Here is a 21,735-nt window from a genome sequence, read left to right as displayed (position 1 = left end):
CGAAAACCTCAACCATCTATTCAACACAGCCATTTCACCCACTCTAGGAAGACATTGTCGGGAATGGCCAGAGGGCAAAACTAATGCGGAAGTGAAGCTACTCATAGAAGAAAACAGTAAAGAAGAGGACATCATCATATACACAGATGGCTCAGTCACCAAAGACCAATCCGGTTGGGGATTCACTGCGAAACAAAATGGAAAAACAGTTAGGGAAGAGAATGCTGCCTACAAAGTCACAACCTCCAGCCTAACGATGAAGTTGAAGCTGTGACACATGCCCTCCAGTGGCTATCGTCCATCCATACGCCCGGAAACCAACATGCCATGATTCTAACAGACTCAATGAACCTCATACAGAAAATTGAAAACGGAATGGGAAGCCCAGAGTGGCATAAGGCAATGCGCAACTTTCAGATTAAAAAACTCACATGGTCATACTGCCCGGGACATGCAGGTGTTAAGGGAAATGAGCGAGCTGACAGACTTGCTGGTAACGCAACACCAACGAGCGACCTACATCTAGGAAAATCGGAAATCCTCAGAAAAGTCAAAGAATATAAAAAAATTTCTTCAAAACGGAACAGAGTCTCTGTGGGCTTTTCCAAATACAATAGACTGAGCAACACACTAGACGCCACGTTCTTGGCATCAGAGATCTTTTCCCATCCCTCTTGCGGCCAATCAGTGGCAGCCTCTGTGCGTGTGTGTATGTGTGTGTTTGTGTGCATGTGTGGGTCTGTATTTTTGAGTGCGTTTGTGCATGTGCGAGAGTGTAAGTGTACACAAGTGTCAGTAGAGTTCTGTGCACGTGCGCGCGCGCGCGCGCGCGCGCGCGTGTGTGTGTGTGTGTGTGTGTGAGGGGGAGGTGGGGGTGCGGGGGGAGGTGGGGTAGAGGATGAGGTATGTGAGTGTATGCATGCCTACACTGTGGGAGCAACAGGATATTGGAAGGTATATATATATATATATCTTTGTATATATGTGTGTGAGGTTGGGGGGTGGGAGATATGGGCATATGTGTGTGTGCTTGTACAAGTAAGTGTTCATCTCTGTGTGTTTGTGTGTGTGTGTGTGTGTGTGTGTGTGTGTGTGTGTGTGCCGTGGAAGCTGCGATACGTAGACTAGAAATGAGTGTGTGGAGGAGGGGGAGTAGAGGAGGTGCAGGGTAATGTGTGGTGTGTGTGTGTGTGTGTGTGTGTGTGTGTGTGTGTGTGTTGGAGCTCATGTACGTTTATATGTATTTAACTGCGCTTTCATATCTGTGAAACTGCATGTTTGGTGCATATCTGTTATGCATGTGTGGGTGTATATGTGAATGTGTGTCTTCATGTTTTACATCTATTTGCTTATTTATCATCATTGTTATCTTATTTATTTATTTATTTACTTATTATTGTTATTTTTTATTATTATTATTATTACTACCTTTTTTATTTAATTTTTTTTAATAATTATTATTTGTTTATTTATTTATGTAAGCTTATCTATTATTTATTCACTTTTTTTACGTTATAATTATTATTTATTTATTTACTTATTTATTTGTGTAAGCTTATCTATTATTTATTCACCTTTTTTTTCCCTCAAGGCCTGACTAAGCGCGTTGGGTTACGCTGCTGGTCAGGCATCTGCTTGGCAGATGTGGTGTAGCGTATATGGATTTGTCAGAACGCAGTGACGTCTCCTTGAGCTACTGAAACTGAAACTTATTCTCTAAAGATAGAAGCCTCCCCCCCCCACCCCCCAGGTACTCCACGAATACCCCTTCTACAGCAAGCCTGTCTATCTATCTGTCTCACTATCTCTTTCCTTGCTATATTTACCTATTTTCCTTTTCTCTCTCAACGGTAACCAACCACTCCTTGTTTCCATGTTTTTCACTTCCTCCCCATGTCCTGTCTGTCAAATAAATTCTGATCTTTTGCATCTTTTTGGCTGTTGCACAGAACATGATTTTTCTATGTCTTCTTCTGCTTGTTCGCCTTTTCATAGTGTCAGTGCAGCCCGTATGATGAATTGTGTTGTCCCTCTTCAAGTCCTATCTGGAGCCATGGGGCTTGGTGTGTCGTAAGGTTGGTGTCGGTCATACGATGTCTCTGAGCCCCTGAGTGCTGATGACTGAGGTGTTGGGCCGCACGGCACACTCCAACAATCCACAACACCACGATCAAAGCCTCCAGCTGTTTGCTTTGAATGTTTTTCGCGATGTTTTTCGCAAAGATGCATGCGTGTTAAAAAAAAAAAAAAAAAAAAAAAAAAAAAACCTTGATGATTATTCCACTGCCCTCGTGACATAAAATTCAATTGAATGCGCGTATGCGTATGCGTGCTGTGTGTGTGTGTGTGCGCGCGCGCGCGCGTTTGTGTGTGTGTATGTGTGTAGGCGGAGGGGAGGGGTGTTTAAATCAACTCCACCAGCTGATCTGTAACTTCACAAATTCTTTGCCAGCATTAGATGGGTTTCACAAACACGAAAAGTTGCTCTCATGTCAGCGTTACTCTCTGTAAGCGACTTCACAGAACTGGAAAACCAGGAACTGGTTCACGTGAAAGTCGTAGCCGCCGTTTTTAAATGGCAGTAGCCTAGTGTGCAAATCCTTAAACATGGATGAAACATTGCTTTGTTTGTTTAATAACTGGCAGCTGTGACATAATGCTACGACTTTAACATGTCATGATATCCGGACCACAACTCACTATCAAATACAGAAGGTAATACAGAGGGAAAGGGCGGTGAAGTGAAGGGGGGGAAGGGGGTTGCAGTGGGGGTCTGTGTGTGGGGAGAACCACCTGATCCTTGCATGACTGGACTGTGGACGGAATCCCTTTCCTGGCATCCCAGTCCACCAAGGTGGTCCTCCGGGCCCTTATGCTATGGCAGGAGAGGGAAGAGTTTTTGAAGCGGAAAACGCGGGGTGGATGTGATCAACAGTGTGTGTGTGTGTGTGTGTGTGTGTGTGTGTGTGTATGCGCGCGCGCGCGCGCGCGTGTGTCTATGTATGGACTCGTGGGCAATATCCACATTTCTTCCACCCCCCCACGCCCCCCCCCCCCCTGACTGGCAGAGCGAACGTCCACGCCTTGATGTGAACATTACTTCATGAGGGAAAAAAAATTGTGGATATTGCCGACCCATGTACATCTGTAAGCGAACCAGTGAGTGGGTCAATGCGCTGGCGAGCGCGCACGCGCGCGAGCGCGTGTGCGTGTATGTGTTAGTTTGATTGTTTGCATACATTCGTGTTGGGGGTGGAGGAGAGGCCTGGAGAGGAGAGGGGGGTGCGTGCAAGCGCTTGAGTGTGTCTGTGTCTGTATTTGTGCGTCTGTGCGTGGGCACGTGTACATACGTGAATGCGCAATTGATTTTGTGAACCTTCTGGTAAGCGCACGTGCGTGTTTGTGTGCGTGCGTGCATGCATACATACGTGTAAGCAGTCATGTGTGTGCGCGCGCACGCTAGTGTATGCAGATACTTCGGACTTCTATCACAGTCATACTTGAGACATGTTCTATCATCATTGCAATCAAATATCTTCATGAAATGACAATGAGGAAGAGCAGAAGAAAAAGAAAGGCAAAGACAGAGAGCCACAGAGACGGAGAACAACTAAGACAGACAGTAACAGATGTAGATACAGAGAGGGCGACAGATGGAAGAGAGAAACAGACAGACACACAAACACAGACACAGACACATACAGACACACACAGACACAGACACACACACACACAGAGAGTGTGTGGTACAGAGACCTAGGGCAGATGGGATAGAGGGAAAAGGCAGAGTGAGGCAAAAACAGAGAGAGAGAGAGATAGGACCAGAGAATTTCAACGTATACAACGATCTGCCAACCTATAGATGACTGAAAGATATTCCCCCTTCCTGAATTCCCTATTACCTTTTGCGCCCTCTTCCTGGTTTCTGGCCGGTTTAGGGAGCGGGAGGTTTCCACTCTCTTTAACCCCCGAAAAACAGGGTGACACTTCGCCAGGTAAAAATGCAGATCCATCATGCAAGCCGCTATAGCTGCCACTTCGTATCCCCGTTGTTTGTTTTTTTTACCCCAGTGTCAAGTCTACGGCTAGCCTAGATTAACCCAGGGATCTATGCTGACTCATCCGGAATAACGCCTGAGGGCAAAATCCAGCTAGTCGGAACTGACCCCCCACCTCGCAAGGATTTTATCCCCTCATCCCCTCTTATTTTCCCGGTATTTGCATGATATTGACTATCAATACCCACATACGGAAGACTAGACACCATCTTTCTAAAACACCGATGTTCATGTCTTGACACCATGCATGCACAACAGTCTTCAATCAGCACGGGTCTGAACCCAAACATAGATAATGACGCAGCGTTTGTGCCAAAAAATTACAACTCCAGCAACACAGAATCGTTCAGAACGCAAAATTAAATCAACGAAACAAGCCAAGCACTTATATGACCTTAACGTCCTGGGCTGGGCTGCACTTGCGGTCTTAGCAGCTCCATGTTTATTTACTGTTGAGAACCGTTCTAATTGTATGGAAGTCGCGCAGACTTAGGAAAATTCGTAACACTGGGGAAACTTAGCACTGCCAAGATCTCTCGTGCAACCCAGCTCAGACAGAACTAAGGCATTTGGAAAGCAAGTGAAAAGGTTCAAAGAGATGAGTATTTTGTTTCAGATGTAACGATTTTGCTGAGTGGAGGCTTTGTCCGCTTGAGAAAGACAAGACCGCCGACAGTTTGCGCTTGTCTTGTTTCGTGAATTACATTTTGCCTTCTGAACGATCCTTTGTTGTCTGAAGTTGAATTTTTCATTATCAAAGACGCCAGGTGTACAAAGGTAACAAATACAGCCTACCCTACTCTCCTTTTAAGATTTTCCGTTTCATGTCTGTAGTCATATTTCGGTGAACAAGCAATAAAAAGAGCTTGAAATAAGGACTATGCTTCCGGTATTAAAAAGCAAAAAAGAACAACAACAACAACATCAAAATAAAACAAAAAAACAAGAGGCGTTAGAGTCCGACCCCTTTAGAAACATAACAATTATCGCAAATCACATCCAGGCAGTGTTTGGAGTGCGATGGTCCATGTGAGAACGAGGATGGTGTGACTTCATCCATGCTGTGCGGAAACTACAAGCACTGGGTGCATCAGCCTCGCCTAATCGTCAAACATGACATGCCCGATGCTATGAGCAACAAAGGGCAGAAGCTTTGGGGGATAGAGATAAATATTTAAAAAAAACTCAAGAGAAGGAAGAATTATGAACACTGTCAGTCCGAACGAAAGCTCAGAGAGAAACAAGAAAAGGAAGAATTATGAACACTGTCAGTCCGAACGAAAGCTCAGAGAGAAACAAGAAAAGGAAGAATTATGAACACTGTCAGTCCGAACGAAAGCTCAGAGAGAAACAACACAAGAAAAGGAAGAATTATGAACACTGTCAGTCCGAACGAAGGCTCAGAGAGAAACAACACAAGAAATGGAAGAATTATGAACACTGTCAGTCCGAACGATAGCTCAGAGAGAAACAAGAAAAGGAAGAATTATGAACACTGTCAGTCCGAACGAAGGCTCAGAGAGAAACAACACAAGAAAAGGAAGAATTATGAACACTGTCAGTCCGAACGAAAGCTCAGAGAGAAACAAGAAAAGGAAGAATTATGAACACTGTCAGTCCGAACGAAAGCTCAGAGAGAAACAAGAGAAGGAAGAATTATGAACACTGTCAGTCCGAACGAAGGCTCAGAGAGAAACAAGAAAAGGAAGAATTATGAACACTGTCAGTCCGAACGAAGGCTCAGAGAGAAACAACACAAGAAATGGAAGAATTATGAACACTGTCAGTCCTAACGAAAGCTCAGAGAGAAACAAGAAATGGAAGAATTATGAACACTGTCAGTCCGAACGAAAGCTCAGAGAGAAACAAGAAATGGAAGAATTATGAACACTGTCAGTCCGAACGAAGGCTCAGAGAGAAACAACACAAGAAATGGAAGAATTATGAACACTGTTAGTCCTAACGAAAGCTCAGAGAGAACCAACACAAGAAAAGGAAGAATTATGAACACTGTCAGTCCTAACGAAAGCTCAGAGAGAAACAACACAAGAAAAGGAAGAATTATGAACACTGTCAGTCCGAACGAAAGCTCAGAGAGAAACAAGAAAAGGAAGAATTATGAACACTGTCAGTCCGAACGAAGGCTCAGAGAGAAACAACACAAGAAATGGAAGAATTATGAACACTGTCAGTCCGAACGAAGGCTCAGAGAGAAACAACACAAGAAATGGAAGAATTATGAACACTGTCAGTCCGAACGAAGGCTCAGAGAGAAACAAGAAAAGGAAGAATTATGAACACTGTCAGTCCGAACGAAAGCTCAGAGAGAAACAACACAAGAAATGGAAGAATTATGAACACTGTCAGTCCGAACGAAGGCTTAGGGGAAAAAATGCAGGAAGAGGGAAGATGGAATGAAGTCACGTGCAGAGGTAAAAAGATGTCAGTGTTTATTGACCTGGGGATGTAGGCGAACTGTCTGAGCCAGTCAGGACAAATTGACATGGGGAAAACATGATGGTTTCCTTCACAGCACAGCAGTGACACACACACACACACACACACACACACACACACAAAGGATGTGCTCCTCATCACACGATCCCCAGAACACACTCACTCTTTCTGGCGAACAAAAATCGAAAAGGTTGTTGACTCCTTTAACAATAATTATCTTCACTATGGAGACTAGGTTTTTCGTCGGCATCCTTCTACATTACCGCTACAATGTGATACTGGCACGGAAAGAGCTGAATGGAAAGCGGGTTATGAACAGAAGAGAGAAATAATGAAGAAAGCTGTCACATGTTAGTTTCTTTTTCAATGAGGCGTCAAAGTGTGCACAGTGATCAACATACGCTACATCATATCTGCTACAATTTTTTTAAACGAGAAAAAAATGCGACTAAGACGAAGAATCGCATTGAGTTCTGGTAATACAGCGAGGGAAACTAAAGGAACGATTATGGAATCTCAATGAAGAAAGATAAAAAGAAAAAAAGGGGAAAAGATACGACTGTAAGAAAATGAAACACTTTAATTTACATTCAATCTAAACAAGTTGGTGTTTCGAAGGACTCCATCGCAGTCATGACATGTCCGCCTCCGACTTTCTCCTCCAGCTACAGGGAGAAGGGAGGCGATATGGGGAGGGAGGGGGAGATTAGGAAAGAGAGGGAGGGAGGGAGAAGAGCGAGAGAAAGAATGAGAGAGAGCGAGAGAGAGAGAATGAGAGAGCGCGAGAGAGAGCGAATGAGAGCGAGAGAGAGAGAGAGAGAGAGAGAACGAATGAGAGAGAAAGAGAGAGAAAGAGAGAGTCCAAAACGAATGAAGGAAAAGAAAAGGAAAGAACGACTGAAAGAAAGAAAAGAAATAATAAAGAAAACAAACAAAATGATGGCCACTGGGTACGAACTAGCTACCGCCATTTCCTTTCAGGCTTTGAAGGCTTAGACCGTGAGCCAGTCTGATCCCTCTCTCTCTCTCTCTCTCTCTCTCTCACTCACACACACACACACACACACACACACACACACACACACACACCAACACATTAACACACAAAAACACACTATAACATACGCAAAGACAAAGAGACAGATAAAGAGACAGCGAGACACACACACACACACACACACACACACACACACACACACACACACACACACACACACACACACACATAGAGGGGGGGGGGGAACAGAGAGAAATTCAGATTCGGATGGTTTATCCAATTTAGGCCTAGGCCCCTCATGAAGGGTAATATGAACAGACAATAATCAGTATAACAAATACAGACATAAAGATTTTAAAAATGCAACTACGGATATATGAGGTTAATCAGGAACATTAAGAAGTAAGTATTTCCCTATATCTGAAAGATTTGTAGAAAATCAGAGACAAATTTCGCACAACATCATGGTCAGTACAAGACAGCAATAAAACCAGCTTGAAAAGACAAGGTTGTCTATAGTATCTAGTTCGAATAAATGTTCCTCTGATTTCTTTCAATACTTCACAACTAAGAACAAAATGAACTTCATCTTCTTTTGAAAGTTTACAAATGGGACAAATGAAATCAAATTCTTTAACATTTTTGTATCTATACCGACGTACAGCCAAATCAGAAATACCAAGTCTAAACTTCGTAGTGATTATATTTTATATGTTTATAAAGATTCGGAAGCAAATATGATTTCACAACATGCGAGACAGAAAATGTTCTATACAACTTAAATTTATGACTGGTAAAAATATGTTGATTCCATTCCTGCCATGTACAATCTATTAGACGTTGAGGACAGAGAGAGAGAAAGAGAGAGAGAGAGAGAGAGAGAGAGAGAGAGAGAGAGAGAGAGAGAGAGAGAGAGAGAGAGAGAGAGAGAGAGAGAGAGATGCGGGAAGAGGAGGGCACAAACAAATGAGCATGGAGTTCGAACTGACAATCTCCATATCGTTAGACTTTTGAAGGCTGAGAGAGCGAGCGATTTAGAAACGATGGATCCCGGATATTGAAAATATCATCGTATCATCTCAAAACGATGACAAGTACGAGAATGTTCACATGGAATTTCAACGTCATACATAAAAGCTACTTATATCATGGGAATATAGAAATTCATGGTACAAAAACAGACGGAACAGTGTCTGATGCCTAAGTCGCAGGTGTTAAATTTTCTACTTTTTTTTCAGGCCGGGGTGGGGGGGCTGGGGGGGGGGGAATCTGATAGAAAAGTACGTCGGTGCTTCAGGATTCACATTCAAATAATTAATTAACTCCGAAACAAACAGAAACTATCGTGCTAGCGTTCCTGATATCCTATACACTACCTTACACATGAGAGACAGGGAGAGAGAGGGGGGGGGGGGAGAAGACAGACAGATAGATAGATAGATAGAGAGGTAGATAGATGGATAGAGCGAGAGACAGTGTGTGTGTGTGAAAGTGAGAGAGAGAGAGAGAAAGAGAGAGAGAGAGAGACGCTTGAGGAAATGATTGAATGAATAACTTTTATTTTCTGGATATAACAGATTCAGCATTCATACATTTTTATCCAGTCCTCGAAAACAGCAACATAAAACGAAAGAAGAAGATTGAGGTAGGGAGGAAGAAGTCTGAGGAGGGGGGCAGAGAAATACAGACAGAGAAAAACAGACAGACAGACATGCAGAGAAAGAAAGAAAGAAAGAAAAAGAAAAAGAAAATGAGGGAGGGGGGGGGGGGTAAAGAAAAATGCGATAGATGGAAAGCGAAAGAAGAAAAAAGGGGGAGAAAGAAAGAAAACAGGGCAAGAGAGAAATGTGGCATATATATGGGCAGATTTCGACACTCAGACACACTGGCAGATATACAGCTAGATATATAGACAGGCAAAGGCCTGACACATAGAAAGATAGGTAGACGTACAGATGAATGTACGAAAAGATGGATGGACTGACAAACAGAAACAAATGACGAGTGTATGGCTACACAGACGGATGGACGAAGTGGGAAGGGACAGAGAAAAACAAGTAAACTACCATGCAGTCAAGGTAAAAAAAAAAAATGCAGGCATTGCAAGAGGCATTGCCGCCAATAGTCAAGCAGGCAGAGAGACAGTCACAAACAGATACAAAACAGATGGGTCTTAGAGGGAGAGAGAGAGAGAGAGAGAGAGAGAGAGAGAGAGAGAGAGAGAGAGAGAGAGAGAGAGAACAATAAGCAATATGACTTCCTGATTAAATTATTTCAATTATTCAACAACTTTTCATTGGGCTCTTTGTGGGGGAAAGACGAAAGAGACAGAGAGACAAACAAACAGAAGGAGGGAGTGAGGGGAAGGGGAAGGGAGGGATAAGGCACTGAAACAGACAGGGGGTGATGGAGGGGGGAGGGGAAGGGAGGAGGCACTGAAACAGACAGGGAGTGATAGAGGGAGTGAGGGGAAGGGGAAGGGAGAAGTCATTAAAACAGACAGGGAGTGAGGGAGGGAGTGAGGAAAGGAGAAGGGAGAGAGGAGGCATTGAAACAGACAGGGAGTGAGGGAGGGGGTGAGGGGAAGGGAGGAGGCACTGAACCAGACAGGGAGTGATGGAGGGGGAGGGGAAGGGATGGAGGAGGCACTGAAACAGACAGGGAGTGATGGAGGGGGGGAGGGGGAGGGATGGAGGAGGCACTGAAACAGACAGGGAGTGATGGAGGGGGGAGGGGAAGGGATGGAGGAGGCACTGAAACAGACAGGGAGTGATGGAGGGGGGAGGGGAAGGGAGGGAGGAGGCACTGAAACAGACAGGGAGTGATGGAGGGGGGAGGGGAAGGGAGGGAGGAGGCACTGAAACAGACAGGGAGTGATGGAGGGGGGAGGGGAAGGGAGGGAGGAGGCACTGAAACAGACAGGGAGTGATGGAGGGAGGGAGGGGAAGGGAGGGAGGAGGCACTGAAACAGGGAGTGATGGAGGGGGGAGGGGAAGGGATGGAGGAGGCACTGAAAGAGACAGGGAGTGATGGAGGGGGGAGGGGAAGGGAGGAGGCACTGAAACAGACAGGGGGTGATGGAGGGGGGAGGGGAAGGGATGGAGGAGGCACTGAAACAGACAGGGAGTGATGGAGGGGGGGAGGGGAAGGGAGGAGGCACTGAAAGAGACAGGGAGTGATGGAGGGGGGAGGGGAAGGGAGGAGGCACTGAAACAGACAGGGGGTGATGGAGGGGGGAGGGGAAGGGATGGAGGAGGCACTGAAACAGACAGGGAGTGATGGAGGGGGGGAGGGGAAGGGAGGAGGCACTGAAACAGACAGGGAGTGATGGAGGGGGGAGGGGAAGGGAGGGAGGAGGCACTGAAACAGACAGGGAGTGATGGAGGGGGGAGGGAGGGAGGAGGCACTGAAACAGACAGGGAGTGATGGAGGGGGGAGGGGAAGGGAGGAGGCACTGAAACAGACAGGGGGTGATGGAGGGGGGAGGGGAAGGGATGGAGGAGGCACTGAAACAGACAGGGAGTGATGGAGGGGGGGAGGGGAAGGGAGGAGGCACTGAAACAGACAGGAGGTGATGGAGGGGGGAGGGGAAGGGAGGAGGCACTGAAACAGACAGGGGGTGATGGAGGGGGGAGGGGAAGGGAGGAGGCACTGAAACAGACAGGGAGTGATGGAGGGGGGGAGGGGAAGGGAGGGAGGAGGTACTGAAACAGGGAGTGATGGAGGGGGGAGGGGAAGGGAGGGAGGAGGCACTGAAACAGACAGGGAGTGATGGAGGGGGGAGGGGAAGGGACGGAGGAGGCATTGAAACAGACAGGAGGTGATGGAGGGGGGAGGGGAAGGGAGGGAGGAGGCACTGAAACAGACAGGGAGTGATGGAGGGGGGAGGGGAAGGGAGGAGGCACTGAAACAGGGAGTGATGGAGGGGGAGGGAGGGAGGAGGCACTGAAACAGACAGGGAGTGATGGAGGGAGGGAGGGAGGGGGGGGAGGGAGGGGGCACTGAAACAGACAGGGAGTGATGGAGGGGGGAGGGGAAGGGAGGAGGCACTGAAACAGACAGGGGGTGATGGAGGGGGGAGGGGAAGGGATGGAGGAGGCACTGAAACAGACAGGGAGTGATGGAGGGGGGGAGGGGAAGGGAGGAGGCACTGAAACAGACAGGAGGTGATGGAGGGGGGGAGGGGAAGGGAGGAGGCACTGAAACAGACAGGGGGTGATGGAGGGGGGGAAGGGAAGGGAGGAGGCACTGAAACAGACAGGGAGTGATGGAGGGGGGAGGGGAAGGGAGGGAGGGGGCACTGAAACAGACATGGGTGATGGAGGGAGGGGGCATTTAAACAGACAGGGGTGATGGAGGGAGGGGGCATTGAAACAGACAGGGAGTGAGGGAGGGAGGGAGGGGAAGGGGAAGGGAGAAGGTATTCAAACAGAGAGTGATGGTAGGAGTGTGGAGCGGGGCGGACAACAGAGGGGCAGATGGAGACAAGAGAGAAACAGATGGGTGAAGCACAGAGAGAGACAGACAGACAAAGAGAGAGACAGACACAGAGAGAGAGAGAGAGAGAGAGAGAGAGAGAGAGAGAGAGAGAGAGAGAGGCAGAAACAGTAACACACAGGTCAGACAAAACGATACGCAGAACGACAGATAAACATATCACGAGTCAGATTCAATGATAATCTCATGTTCCCTTTTCTGATGCGCCGCTACCCAGCAACACGGAATTTTCAATGATGATTCGCTGCTTGCTTTTTTCGCTAAGAAATAGCTAAGTCACGACTTAAAATCATCACACACACACACACACACACACACACACACACACACACACACTTACAGACAGACAGACACAGACACACAGACACAGACACACACTTTCACAGCAGCTATCCTTTTGTTTTCGCATTTATATCAACATAAACACACCAACAAAGTTCAGAGTGAAGCCACACGAAAGGGAAACTAAACATTATCAGAAAAGGGATAAAACAACACACGACGTGGAGATAACCCTCTCCCTTTCGCCCCCCACACCCACCCCCTCCGCCCCCTGTGGAAGGCCGAACAGGTCGGAAAAAGGAAAACAGACATCGGAGTGTTCGAGGTATTTTTACGGGTTTTTTTTTTTTTTGTGAGCCTCAAAAGACATAGCGCCGTTGTTTCCTGTGATGCACAGTCCAGCTGCACACACCTGGGATTCTGATAAATATATGATCGCTATCATTGTTATGTTTATTACGTCTTATCATCTTTGTTCTTCTTATCATTATCATCATCATCAATATTGTTTTTGTACCGACAATGCCAAATCCTTTCTTGACAAAGGAAAATGGCATTCACTATAGAAAAAAGCTTTCGGTCAGGATAAGGAAAACTGTCATCCTATTGTGCAATAACACAAACTTCACACAAAAAAGGGAATACAATCGCTTGCACAGCGTGCTGTCTTTCGTGACATGCAAATCGAACAAACTCCCCGTGCGAAAGATTTTCTCGTTTTCTTTGTCGTTTCTGTTTTTGCGATCGTTAAAGCAGAAAACTAATTTTAGAAAAAGAGAATGTAATCACATAAGCAAACCACAACGACAATAACAAAAAACAAAAAACAAACAAAAAAAGACAAGAAAAACGCCATGCTAAACATTGTTCTCCCTCCCTCCCTCTCTCTCTCTCTCTCTCTCTCTCTCTCTCTCTCTCTCTCTGTATCCTTTGTCGTCATTGTTATTGCAATCAATATTGCAGAAAACTAACAAGAAAAAAGAAACGTCAACGTTCTGTCATGCACGAAGGACAATATTTTTCAACCCCTTTAACCCTCTCCCACTGCCACGCTTCCCCCTCTTCATCGAACACTTTCGTTGCTACTATTATCATTATTATTGTCATTTAACTCCCCATCCTCCTCGTAATCCCCACCCCATTCCCCTTCGAAGCATCCTTACACCCTCTCTATTCCCTGCTCCCTCAACCTCCCCAACACTGTTTTGTGATGCAATACTTCCAACAGTTTCGCTGTTCTGCACCTTTATCCATTCCTTCCTTGTCCACTCAGGTCCCTTTACTGCACACCCCCGTTCCATAAACACACACACACACACACACGCGCACGCACGCACACACATACATACACACACACTCGCACACACAGACACACACACACAAGCAAACACACACACACGCGCGCGCGCAAGCAAGCAAACACACACACACACACACACACACACACACGTACTGACACACACACGCACCTTCCAAGACCCCTACCATCTCCGGAGCCCTCCCTTCCCCGGCCCACACGGTTGTTGGATGACACTGCCCGTGCCTCACCTCACACCCCCCATCCCCACCCCTCCACCCCAAACCCACTCACCTGATCATGCTGGAGTAGTCCTCAGGGTCGGGTACGCTCAGTCTGGACATGATGGGGTCCGGGTACATGGACAGCCCGTAGTGGTTCAGGTCGGGGTACCCCCCAGGGTACAGGGTGCCCTGACCTTCCTGCCAGAAGGTGACGGAGCGCGTGCCCCTGTCGCCTCCCCTCTTGCTGCCCTGGCTGTCCGTACTCCGCCGTCTGCCCTGGTCCATGCTCATGCGTCGGACGAAGTCCACACTCTTCCGTCTCAGGTTATCCATGGTGAGGGGGCTGGAGTCGATCTGCTATCCTCAATGCTCGTTTCTTTTCTTTTCTTTTTTCTTCCTTTTCTTTTATTTTGGTGACCCCCTTATCTTCTTCCTACTGGAGCTACTCTTTGGACAGATTTTCCTCCTCCAACGGAGATGCGTGATGAGAGTTCCTTTTTGAGAGACGTTTCTTGACGCGATGTTTTTTTCACTTGCTCTCAACACAGCTTCCTTTTCTGTAGTGAAGGTGCCCAACGGAGAATCCCTTTTTTGGAAAAAAAAGGAACTGAATGACACGATCCTGTCTTGACTCACCCCTTCCGACAGGTACCTCTTTAGTAAAGATGCATTACGAGAGCCCCTTTCACAGGGGAAGTGTCTGCCGCGATCCTGTACTCACTGTTTTCTTGATCTGTCCACCGGCCTTTTTCTGGGATACCTTGTCGTGGTCTTGCGTTCACACTTCTGTCACTGAAGAGCTTTCTGCAGGAAACGGGCAACTCTTGGTAGGAAGTCTTATGGTTCTGAATACAGGTGCTAAGAAGATGTTTTTGTTCTGGAGGTGTAACACAAGGTGCTTCTCACTGTGTTCTTGATGGAATTCCCCACTCCTCTATAAAGACGCTAAAGATTCAGTAGCTGGTTTGCCGCGATCTGGTACCCTTCACTATCTGAAGCTGTTAAACATAAGAATACTGAATATGTGTTCAGACCGTTTAGAACTGGCCACAAGAGAGCTTTTTAGGTTGGTACTGCGCCATGTCCTCTCATACGTCTTTGACGCTGTTCAGATCACAACTACAACGTGGTTTTCTACAAAATTTACGCTTCTTTGGAGTAATGCAGAAGAGAGCTGAACCCTTTTCCTGCCTAATTTTTCGGCTTTCCCCCTTCAAAGATCGGTTCAGTTCATAGATGGCAGACTCAAAGTCTTCGATCAGTGGATGGGGAGCAGGAAGCTTCATCATCCATCTGCAGGCTGCCTGGTCCCTGCAGGTTGCTGATAATACATTTCAAGTGGGACGCCCGAGAAAATGAAATTACGAACCGTGTATGGATTTCACGGTCTCTGGACTCCCTTTTTATCTGGCAGAAATGATCCTTTCTAGCTTCCAGCAGGACCCCGCTGCTGCTGTTTACGCCAAATCTAGGCAGATACTAAGTAACTCATCTGTCCAGTGGCCTGCCAGACATCTGCAGCACGCACGGCCTTATCAATTCCTTGGTGGCGTGTTATGACCGGGTTGATTCATTGGTCGTGAAGTGGGCTTTGTGTTACCATAATCGTATCGTTACCAATTTTGTTTCACTGGTAGGGAAACGCGTTTACCAATCACCATAACCTGAACGTGACCATTTTGTTCCACTGGTTGTGAAATATGAATCGAATCCATCGTAGTTTAACAGTCGCTTCCAATGTTCTGTTACAAACAACAGCTCATCACAAAGTGGATATTTTTCAACAGCGTTGTGAAAAGTTACGGCAATTCAATATGTAAACTCGCACAGTGCTGAAGAAATTCAGGTAGACAATGCACTGACCACCAAACCGCACAGACTCTTGCTGAAACCACCACACTTTCTCTGCTCACACACAACCAGTCAAAATGTCGCCAGTCTGCTGTTCTGACACAGGACCCACTTCGCACCACCTCACAGCACAATCATCAGAACCACCTGAGGCGCGATAAGCCACGAAACAGACGGTTCTTGATCAGATCTGATCCACATCTTTTCCTGCTCTCGGTCTCCCTCCAACAAGCACCAATCACAGTGGTGCAGAGACCACCACCACCACTGTGACGCAATTATCCCGTTACCCCGTCATGGCAGGGTCGGGCGATCAAAAGCTGTCCGAAGCAGTGGTTATGGAGCGGCAGGCACACACAGGCCGACGTTAATTCGATAGAGATATTCAGGGACATTACACCCGCTGACACTGACGGAACGGTGGCCGCGGGTCAAAGGCCTGGCGGCTGGAGTGACCTAGCGAAAAAAATACACGATAAAAAGCTTTTCTTGCGAAAAGATCAAGGGGGGGAAAACAGCCATGTCCCCACAATCACTTGTTGGAAATGCAGTGGTCTGCACTCTCATAAGCAAACTGACGTCTACATTCCATATCCGTTCATTCCTTCATTCAAGCACTCTGTGTATTCATTTACTTATCTACATGGTTATTTGTTTACTTCCATCCACAAGTATGTATTCACCGTATACTCATTTACCTGCTTGTCCATTCGTTTGTTTACTGTCTACAAACTCCAGCGACACAAACATAAGCTTGTATTTAACTGTGTTCACTTTCTGATTAATTTATTAATAGGACAAACCTTTGACACAAGAATTAATTCCCACCGGAAGTAGAAAAGAATCTCTTTCACCTATATAGCTAATCTGAAGTCAGCAAATCACGTTGATTGACTAATTGGATGACTGGTTTACCTACCATTATCGTCAGTCACAACCTGAGCAGGTAAACACAGGTGTCCATCATGATTTTTTTTTTTATCTCAGTCAATTACACAGTTTTTAATCATTTATTCACTACTTCAGTTTATCAGTCAGTGCAGCTATCCATTCATCCACAAAGCAGTTACCTGTTATCTATACATCCATCAGTCTTTCTATTCATTTGTTTCTGAATATATGAATGACTTATATCTATGTGCTGAAGAACACGCAACCAGACGCGTTTGGAGATAGCTTTAACGATTATCCTATCTGCACACAGCGTAAACACACACACACACACACACACACACACACACACACAGAGAGAGAGAGAGAGAGAGAGAGAGAGAGAGAGAGAGAGAAAGGAAAAGGAGATAAATACTGAAGGAACAATTCTATGATGATTTATCTTCTAAATAATCAAAACGATTGCTGTCACACACACACACACACACACACACACGCGCGCGCGCGCGCGCGCACCGGGTACAGCGGTCGGTAAAAGACAATCACAATGGAACAAGTGGTCCTTCCCAAGCAGGTCACAAACATTTCCAAGCAAGCAAGTCACTTAAAAAATAAAACAGAAAGAAAGTAACTTCCCACCAAGCAAGTCACTTTAGTACTCCCCAAAGTAAGCAAGTTAGTGTGGGTGTACACCCCGAATCCCAGCGAACACTCACTATAAGCCGAGTCAATCCCGACACAGGCGTGTGGTGGTGGTGCAAGGAGTGAACAGTTCATCTCTCCAAGGTAGGTGAAGAAGTCAACTCGCTTACCCTTTTCTCCCAGCTCCTGTGCGTCCTCCTCTTCCTCCTTCTCCTCCTCCTCCTCCTTCCTCTTTGCCCCAATCCCCAAAAGGCGTAACACCCACTCGTCGTCTCCCCGCCCCTCCTCCTCCGTCCCCCCTCCCACTCATCCTGCTTTCCCCACCCCTAGCAGCCACGGAGCCCCACCCCATCTTCCCTCCCCCTTTACTATCAAACCCGACCTCATCTTCTGGCAACTTCTGTCTCAGCCCCCTCTCTCCGGCTCTGGAGTGCATGCACATCGGCTTGCGGGCCCGTCTGTTGGTTGTGTGCGCTCTGTCCTTGCTGGGGAGAAAGGGGGGAAAGGGCGAGGGAAGAGAGGGTGGATGATGGAAGACAGAGGGAGTGAGGTTGGGGAGGGAGGGAGAAATAGAGATTGACGGCCAGGGTGGAGAGGAGAGGGAAAGAGGGAGAGAAAACCAAGACAGGCACACGGACTGACAGACAGACAGATAGAAGACAGACAGACAGACAGACAGAGTGGGATACGGAAGAGATAGAGAGACATACAGAGACTGAGAGAGGGGGAGGGAGAACAGGGGGTGGGAGTGGGGGGAGGGATAGAGGGAGTGGGGGAAGGGAACTGGCCGTGAGGGCCCGATAACCGAACGGTTAAAACTCTAAACTTTCAATCTGACGGTCCTGGGTTCAATCCCGACAATGTCTTGCTCGATTAAGGGACTGGGAGACTTCCGGTCTGACAGGGCAACAGATGTGCAGATCCGACAATGCATGTATCCCTTCTGTGTGTATTCGTTTGCAAAAGATCACAGTACGCACGTTAAAGATCCTGTAACCCACGTCACAGTTCGGTGGGTTATGGAAACATGAATACCTAAAATATACCAACCATGACGAGAACCATCGACAAAGTGATGCTGGCGTGCAACTGGAAAAAGAAACTGTAAATAATCCACAAAGAGAGAGAAGACGGAAAGGGTGTGAAGGAGCGGCTGTGTGGGTAGTTGAACAATGAAAGATGTTTGTTTGCTTACTGTTTGTTTGTTTGTTTGTTATTGTCATTGTTGCTGTTGTTTTTCAAAACAAGATATATGAGTTGGGAAAAAGGAGTCCAGGGAGAGGAAGGGCGAGAAAGAGAAATGAAAGAGTTTAAAAAAAAAAAAGTCAGTGAGTACATTCATGTACAGCCAAACTCACGGTTGGACAGACTTACGGACGGACAGACAGACAAACGGGGAGATGAAAGAAAGTAGGCTGAGGTGGGGTGGGGAAGGGGGAAGGTGAAGGGAGGTAGTGCCTTCAAAGTATGACATACACTCAAGTTACGACGTTAAGATACGAGTACGACTGCCAGGTAAAAACTAATCATGACGTCATCCCAGCAACCTCGGTGTAAGATTTTCTTGTTGTTTTTTCAGGCTGCAAGACTGGGAGAATACATAGGAACGTACGAGCATGCGCGAGCGCGCGTACGTGCATGTGTACGTGCGTGTGTGTATGTGTGTGAGAGAAAGAGAGAGGGGGGAGCAGAGAGACAGACAGAGAATGCAAGGAAATCTTGACGACAAATAATTGATGATGACAACCATGATAAAGGTTAAAAGATGATGATGACGATGGTGATGTTGGTGTTGAAGGTGGTCGTGATGGTGATGATGGTGATAATGATGACGACGGCGATGATGATGATGCTTATGAATGAGTGATTGAGAATGAAGCGTGTGCATGCGTGCGTGCGAACGTGCGTGCGGGAGTGTGTGCGTGTGTGTGCGTGTGGGCGCGCGCGCGCGCGCGCGTGTGTGTGTGCATGATCGTGTGTGTGTGCAGGCGGCAGGCGTTATCTCTGGCCGGGTGGGTCCCCTTCCATTTCGGTTCCTCAAGCTGACTGATCGTCTTTATCTGCATCCCCTAACTTTATTTTTAACGCCTCAATGGGTCCCTTCATCCGCACCCTCCTCCCTCTAATCTTAACTCACCCCTCCTCACCCACCCACTCCCTCCCTCTGACTGCAACTAGTGCAACAGCCTTTTGATATCAAGGACGTGTGGCGAAATATGTAAGTACGTACAATGAATACAAAAATATAACAGAACAAACCAAAACAACAAAACAGATTAAATGAATGAATACATGAATGCAAATGAATAATTAATGAAATACAATTCAAATTTCCACAACAAAAACGCACAATTTATAACCAAAAAAAATCCTCAGCCATCTCTCTCATATGAACCAGGCTCAACCCTTTCGTCGAAAGATTACGGATTCCGTGAACAGTTCCACATAATTAAAGATTATAATTTCTGCACAGTTCGAAAAGAAAGAACTCCGCCATTAATATGATTGCAGTTTCGAGAGAGAGAGAGAGAGAGAGAGAGAGAGAGAGACAGAGAGAGACAGAGACAGAGAGAGAGAGAGAGAGAGACAGAGAGACAGAGAGACACACAGAGAGAGAAGCAACAATATACTGTTCGTCACCGCACATCCTCTGGCCTTGGTGGTTTGTTTCTGCTCTTTCGATCTGATGTACCATTTTTTACCATAAGAAGATACCTCCGCCAGAAAAGTTGCTGAACCCCCAACGCATCAATGTGATAGATCGTGGGAATTCAATGTCTCCGGCGTTACAACAAAATATTATCTTGAAGCATTGCGATGTTCAAGAACCGTGAATATATACCCCACCGATCTGGAGGAGAAGCGTTTCCATTCAGAGCAACCAGTTTCATCATCCCTGTCTGTGTGTCTGTCTCTGCGTGTCTGTCTGTGTGTCTGCCTCTCTCTGTAGAGAAATCCATTTTGATACGAAAATGAAAACACACATGTACGCGGCAAGGAGTGGGGGTTGGGGGTTGGGGAGGACAGCTTGGGAGCGGAGGGGTGGGGGTGGGGGGGGGGGGGAAGATGCGCAGAACTGCACTATGGCAACACGCTCTCAAGGGGTGATGTAACCTGAATGTCATGCAGAAAACAAATCGTAATCCGTACAGTAATACTTACAGAATTGCTTACAGCCTACTCTAACGGATAGGGTCATCTCAAGACTGGGAACCCATCGATAAACAAAACTGACAATTCCACACAGAAAAAAAGTATTGTAAAATAATGAGTTATACAATAGAACACGATTCAATACAATGCAGTGCAGTACAATACCTTGACTTTACATGGAATGATTTACTTCTTTCGCTTTATTAAACATCTGCACTCAGCTCTCTGAAGTCTGGCCTTGAAACTTCTTTCCAAATGCTCCCCCCCCCCCTCCCCTCCCTCTCCCGCCACCGTTTTGTTTTTTTTTTTTTTTTCTCCCCTGTTTTCAGTTTGGCTATTTATCTGCATGAGTTTTATCTTTTATTCCTCTGAATTACAGTTATATGTGCGTGTGAATGACTCGTGCAAAAACGCTATGATTTGTCTGTGCACGAGAATCAGCGCTCTATACATTATTCTTCTTATTACTATCGCCATTATCATTATTATTATTATCATTAATATGAACATTATTATAGAATTATTACTTCTATAAATAATGTTATCATCATCATCACCATCGTCGTCATCAGTCGCTGCAAGACAGGACTCTACAGCTGCAACAGGTGCAGCTCAAGCTCCACAGTGTGAACACTAACAGGCAACATCCTTTGTCACGCGATACAAAAGGAGGCGATCGTTTTGGTTAAGAATTTGTCAAGCTGTTTCATCTTAGGCAAAGTGAACACACAAAAAATGTGAAACACATTTGGAAATTTTGAATACATAACGCAGGCAAAATAGGCGCTTCAACTGGCATAATGCAAGTACATAAAGTAACCAACAGCAACAAAATTAGGAAACAACACTATCAACAAGAAAAAAACAACAACAAAAAAACAAAAACGATGGGAACGTATTACTGGAAGCTATTCCTTGGATCCACTGGAGCTGCTGTCCTGGGAATGATATCGTTTGGCATCTTCTCTCGATACTTTTTCTTTCTTTCTTTTTCTTTTATATGGGAACTTTTTACTTTTGGCTCCGCTATCGTCCAATCTTTCCGTGCCTCGTAGTACGCACGTGTGTGTGTGTGTGTGTGTGTGTGTGTGTGTGTGTGTGTGTGAGTGTGTGAGTGACAGAGTGAGTGTATGTTTGTGTGTGTGTGTGTGTATGTTTGTGTGTGTGTGTGTGTGTGTGTGTGCGTGCGTGCGTGCGTGCGTGCGTGCGTGCGTGCGTGCGTGTGTGTGCGTGTGTATGTGTGTGTACACGTGTTTGGGTCGATACAGGAATGAGTATATAAAGTGGGTGAGAGAATACGCCAGACAGAGACAGACATTCACACAGGCAGACATACAGGCCGATAAAATAAAGAGAGCAGAGAGGAAACAAGAGATGATAAAGACA

General features: G+C 46.3%; 1 protein-coding gene across 2 annotated transcripts in view; it reads right to left on the bottom strand.

The window, feature by feature from the left end:
- The window catches only part of LOC143292743 (short transient receptor potential channel 7-like), a 179,448-nt gene extending 162,065 nt beyond the window's left edge, over window positions 1–17,383 (bottom strand). For both annotated transcript variants that reach the window (XM_076603280.1, XM_076603281.1), the window contains exons 1-2: window positions 17,271–17,383; window positions 13,883–16,119 (exon numbers count right to left, since the gene is read on the bottom strand). In XM_076603280.1, the coding sequence (XP_076459395.1) occupies window positions 13,883–14,145 (263 nt within the window). In that variant the 5' untranslated portion in view covers window positions 14,146–16,119; window positions 17,271–17,383. The remainder of the gene's footprint in view (window positions 1–13,882; window positions 16,120–17,270) is intronic.
- Between the last annotated feature and the right edge of the window lie 4,352 nt (window positions 17,384–21,735).

The sequence above is a fragment of the Babylonia areolata genome, chromosome 18 (assembly GCF_041734735.1).
Source record: "Babylonia areolata isolate BAREFJ2019XMU chromosome 18, ASM4173473v1, whole genome shotgun sequence".
Lineage (NCBI taxonomy): Eukaryota > Metazoa > Mollusca > Gastropoda > Neogastropoda > Buccinidae > Babylonia > Babylonia areolata.
The sequence above is the reverse complement of the archived record's forward strand: the minus strand, read 5'-3'. Positions and strand labels throughout refer to the sequence as shown.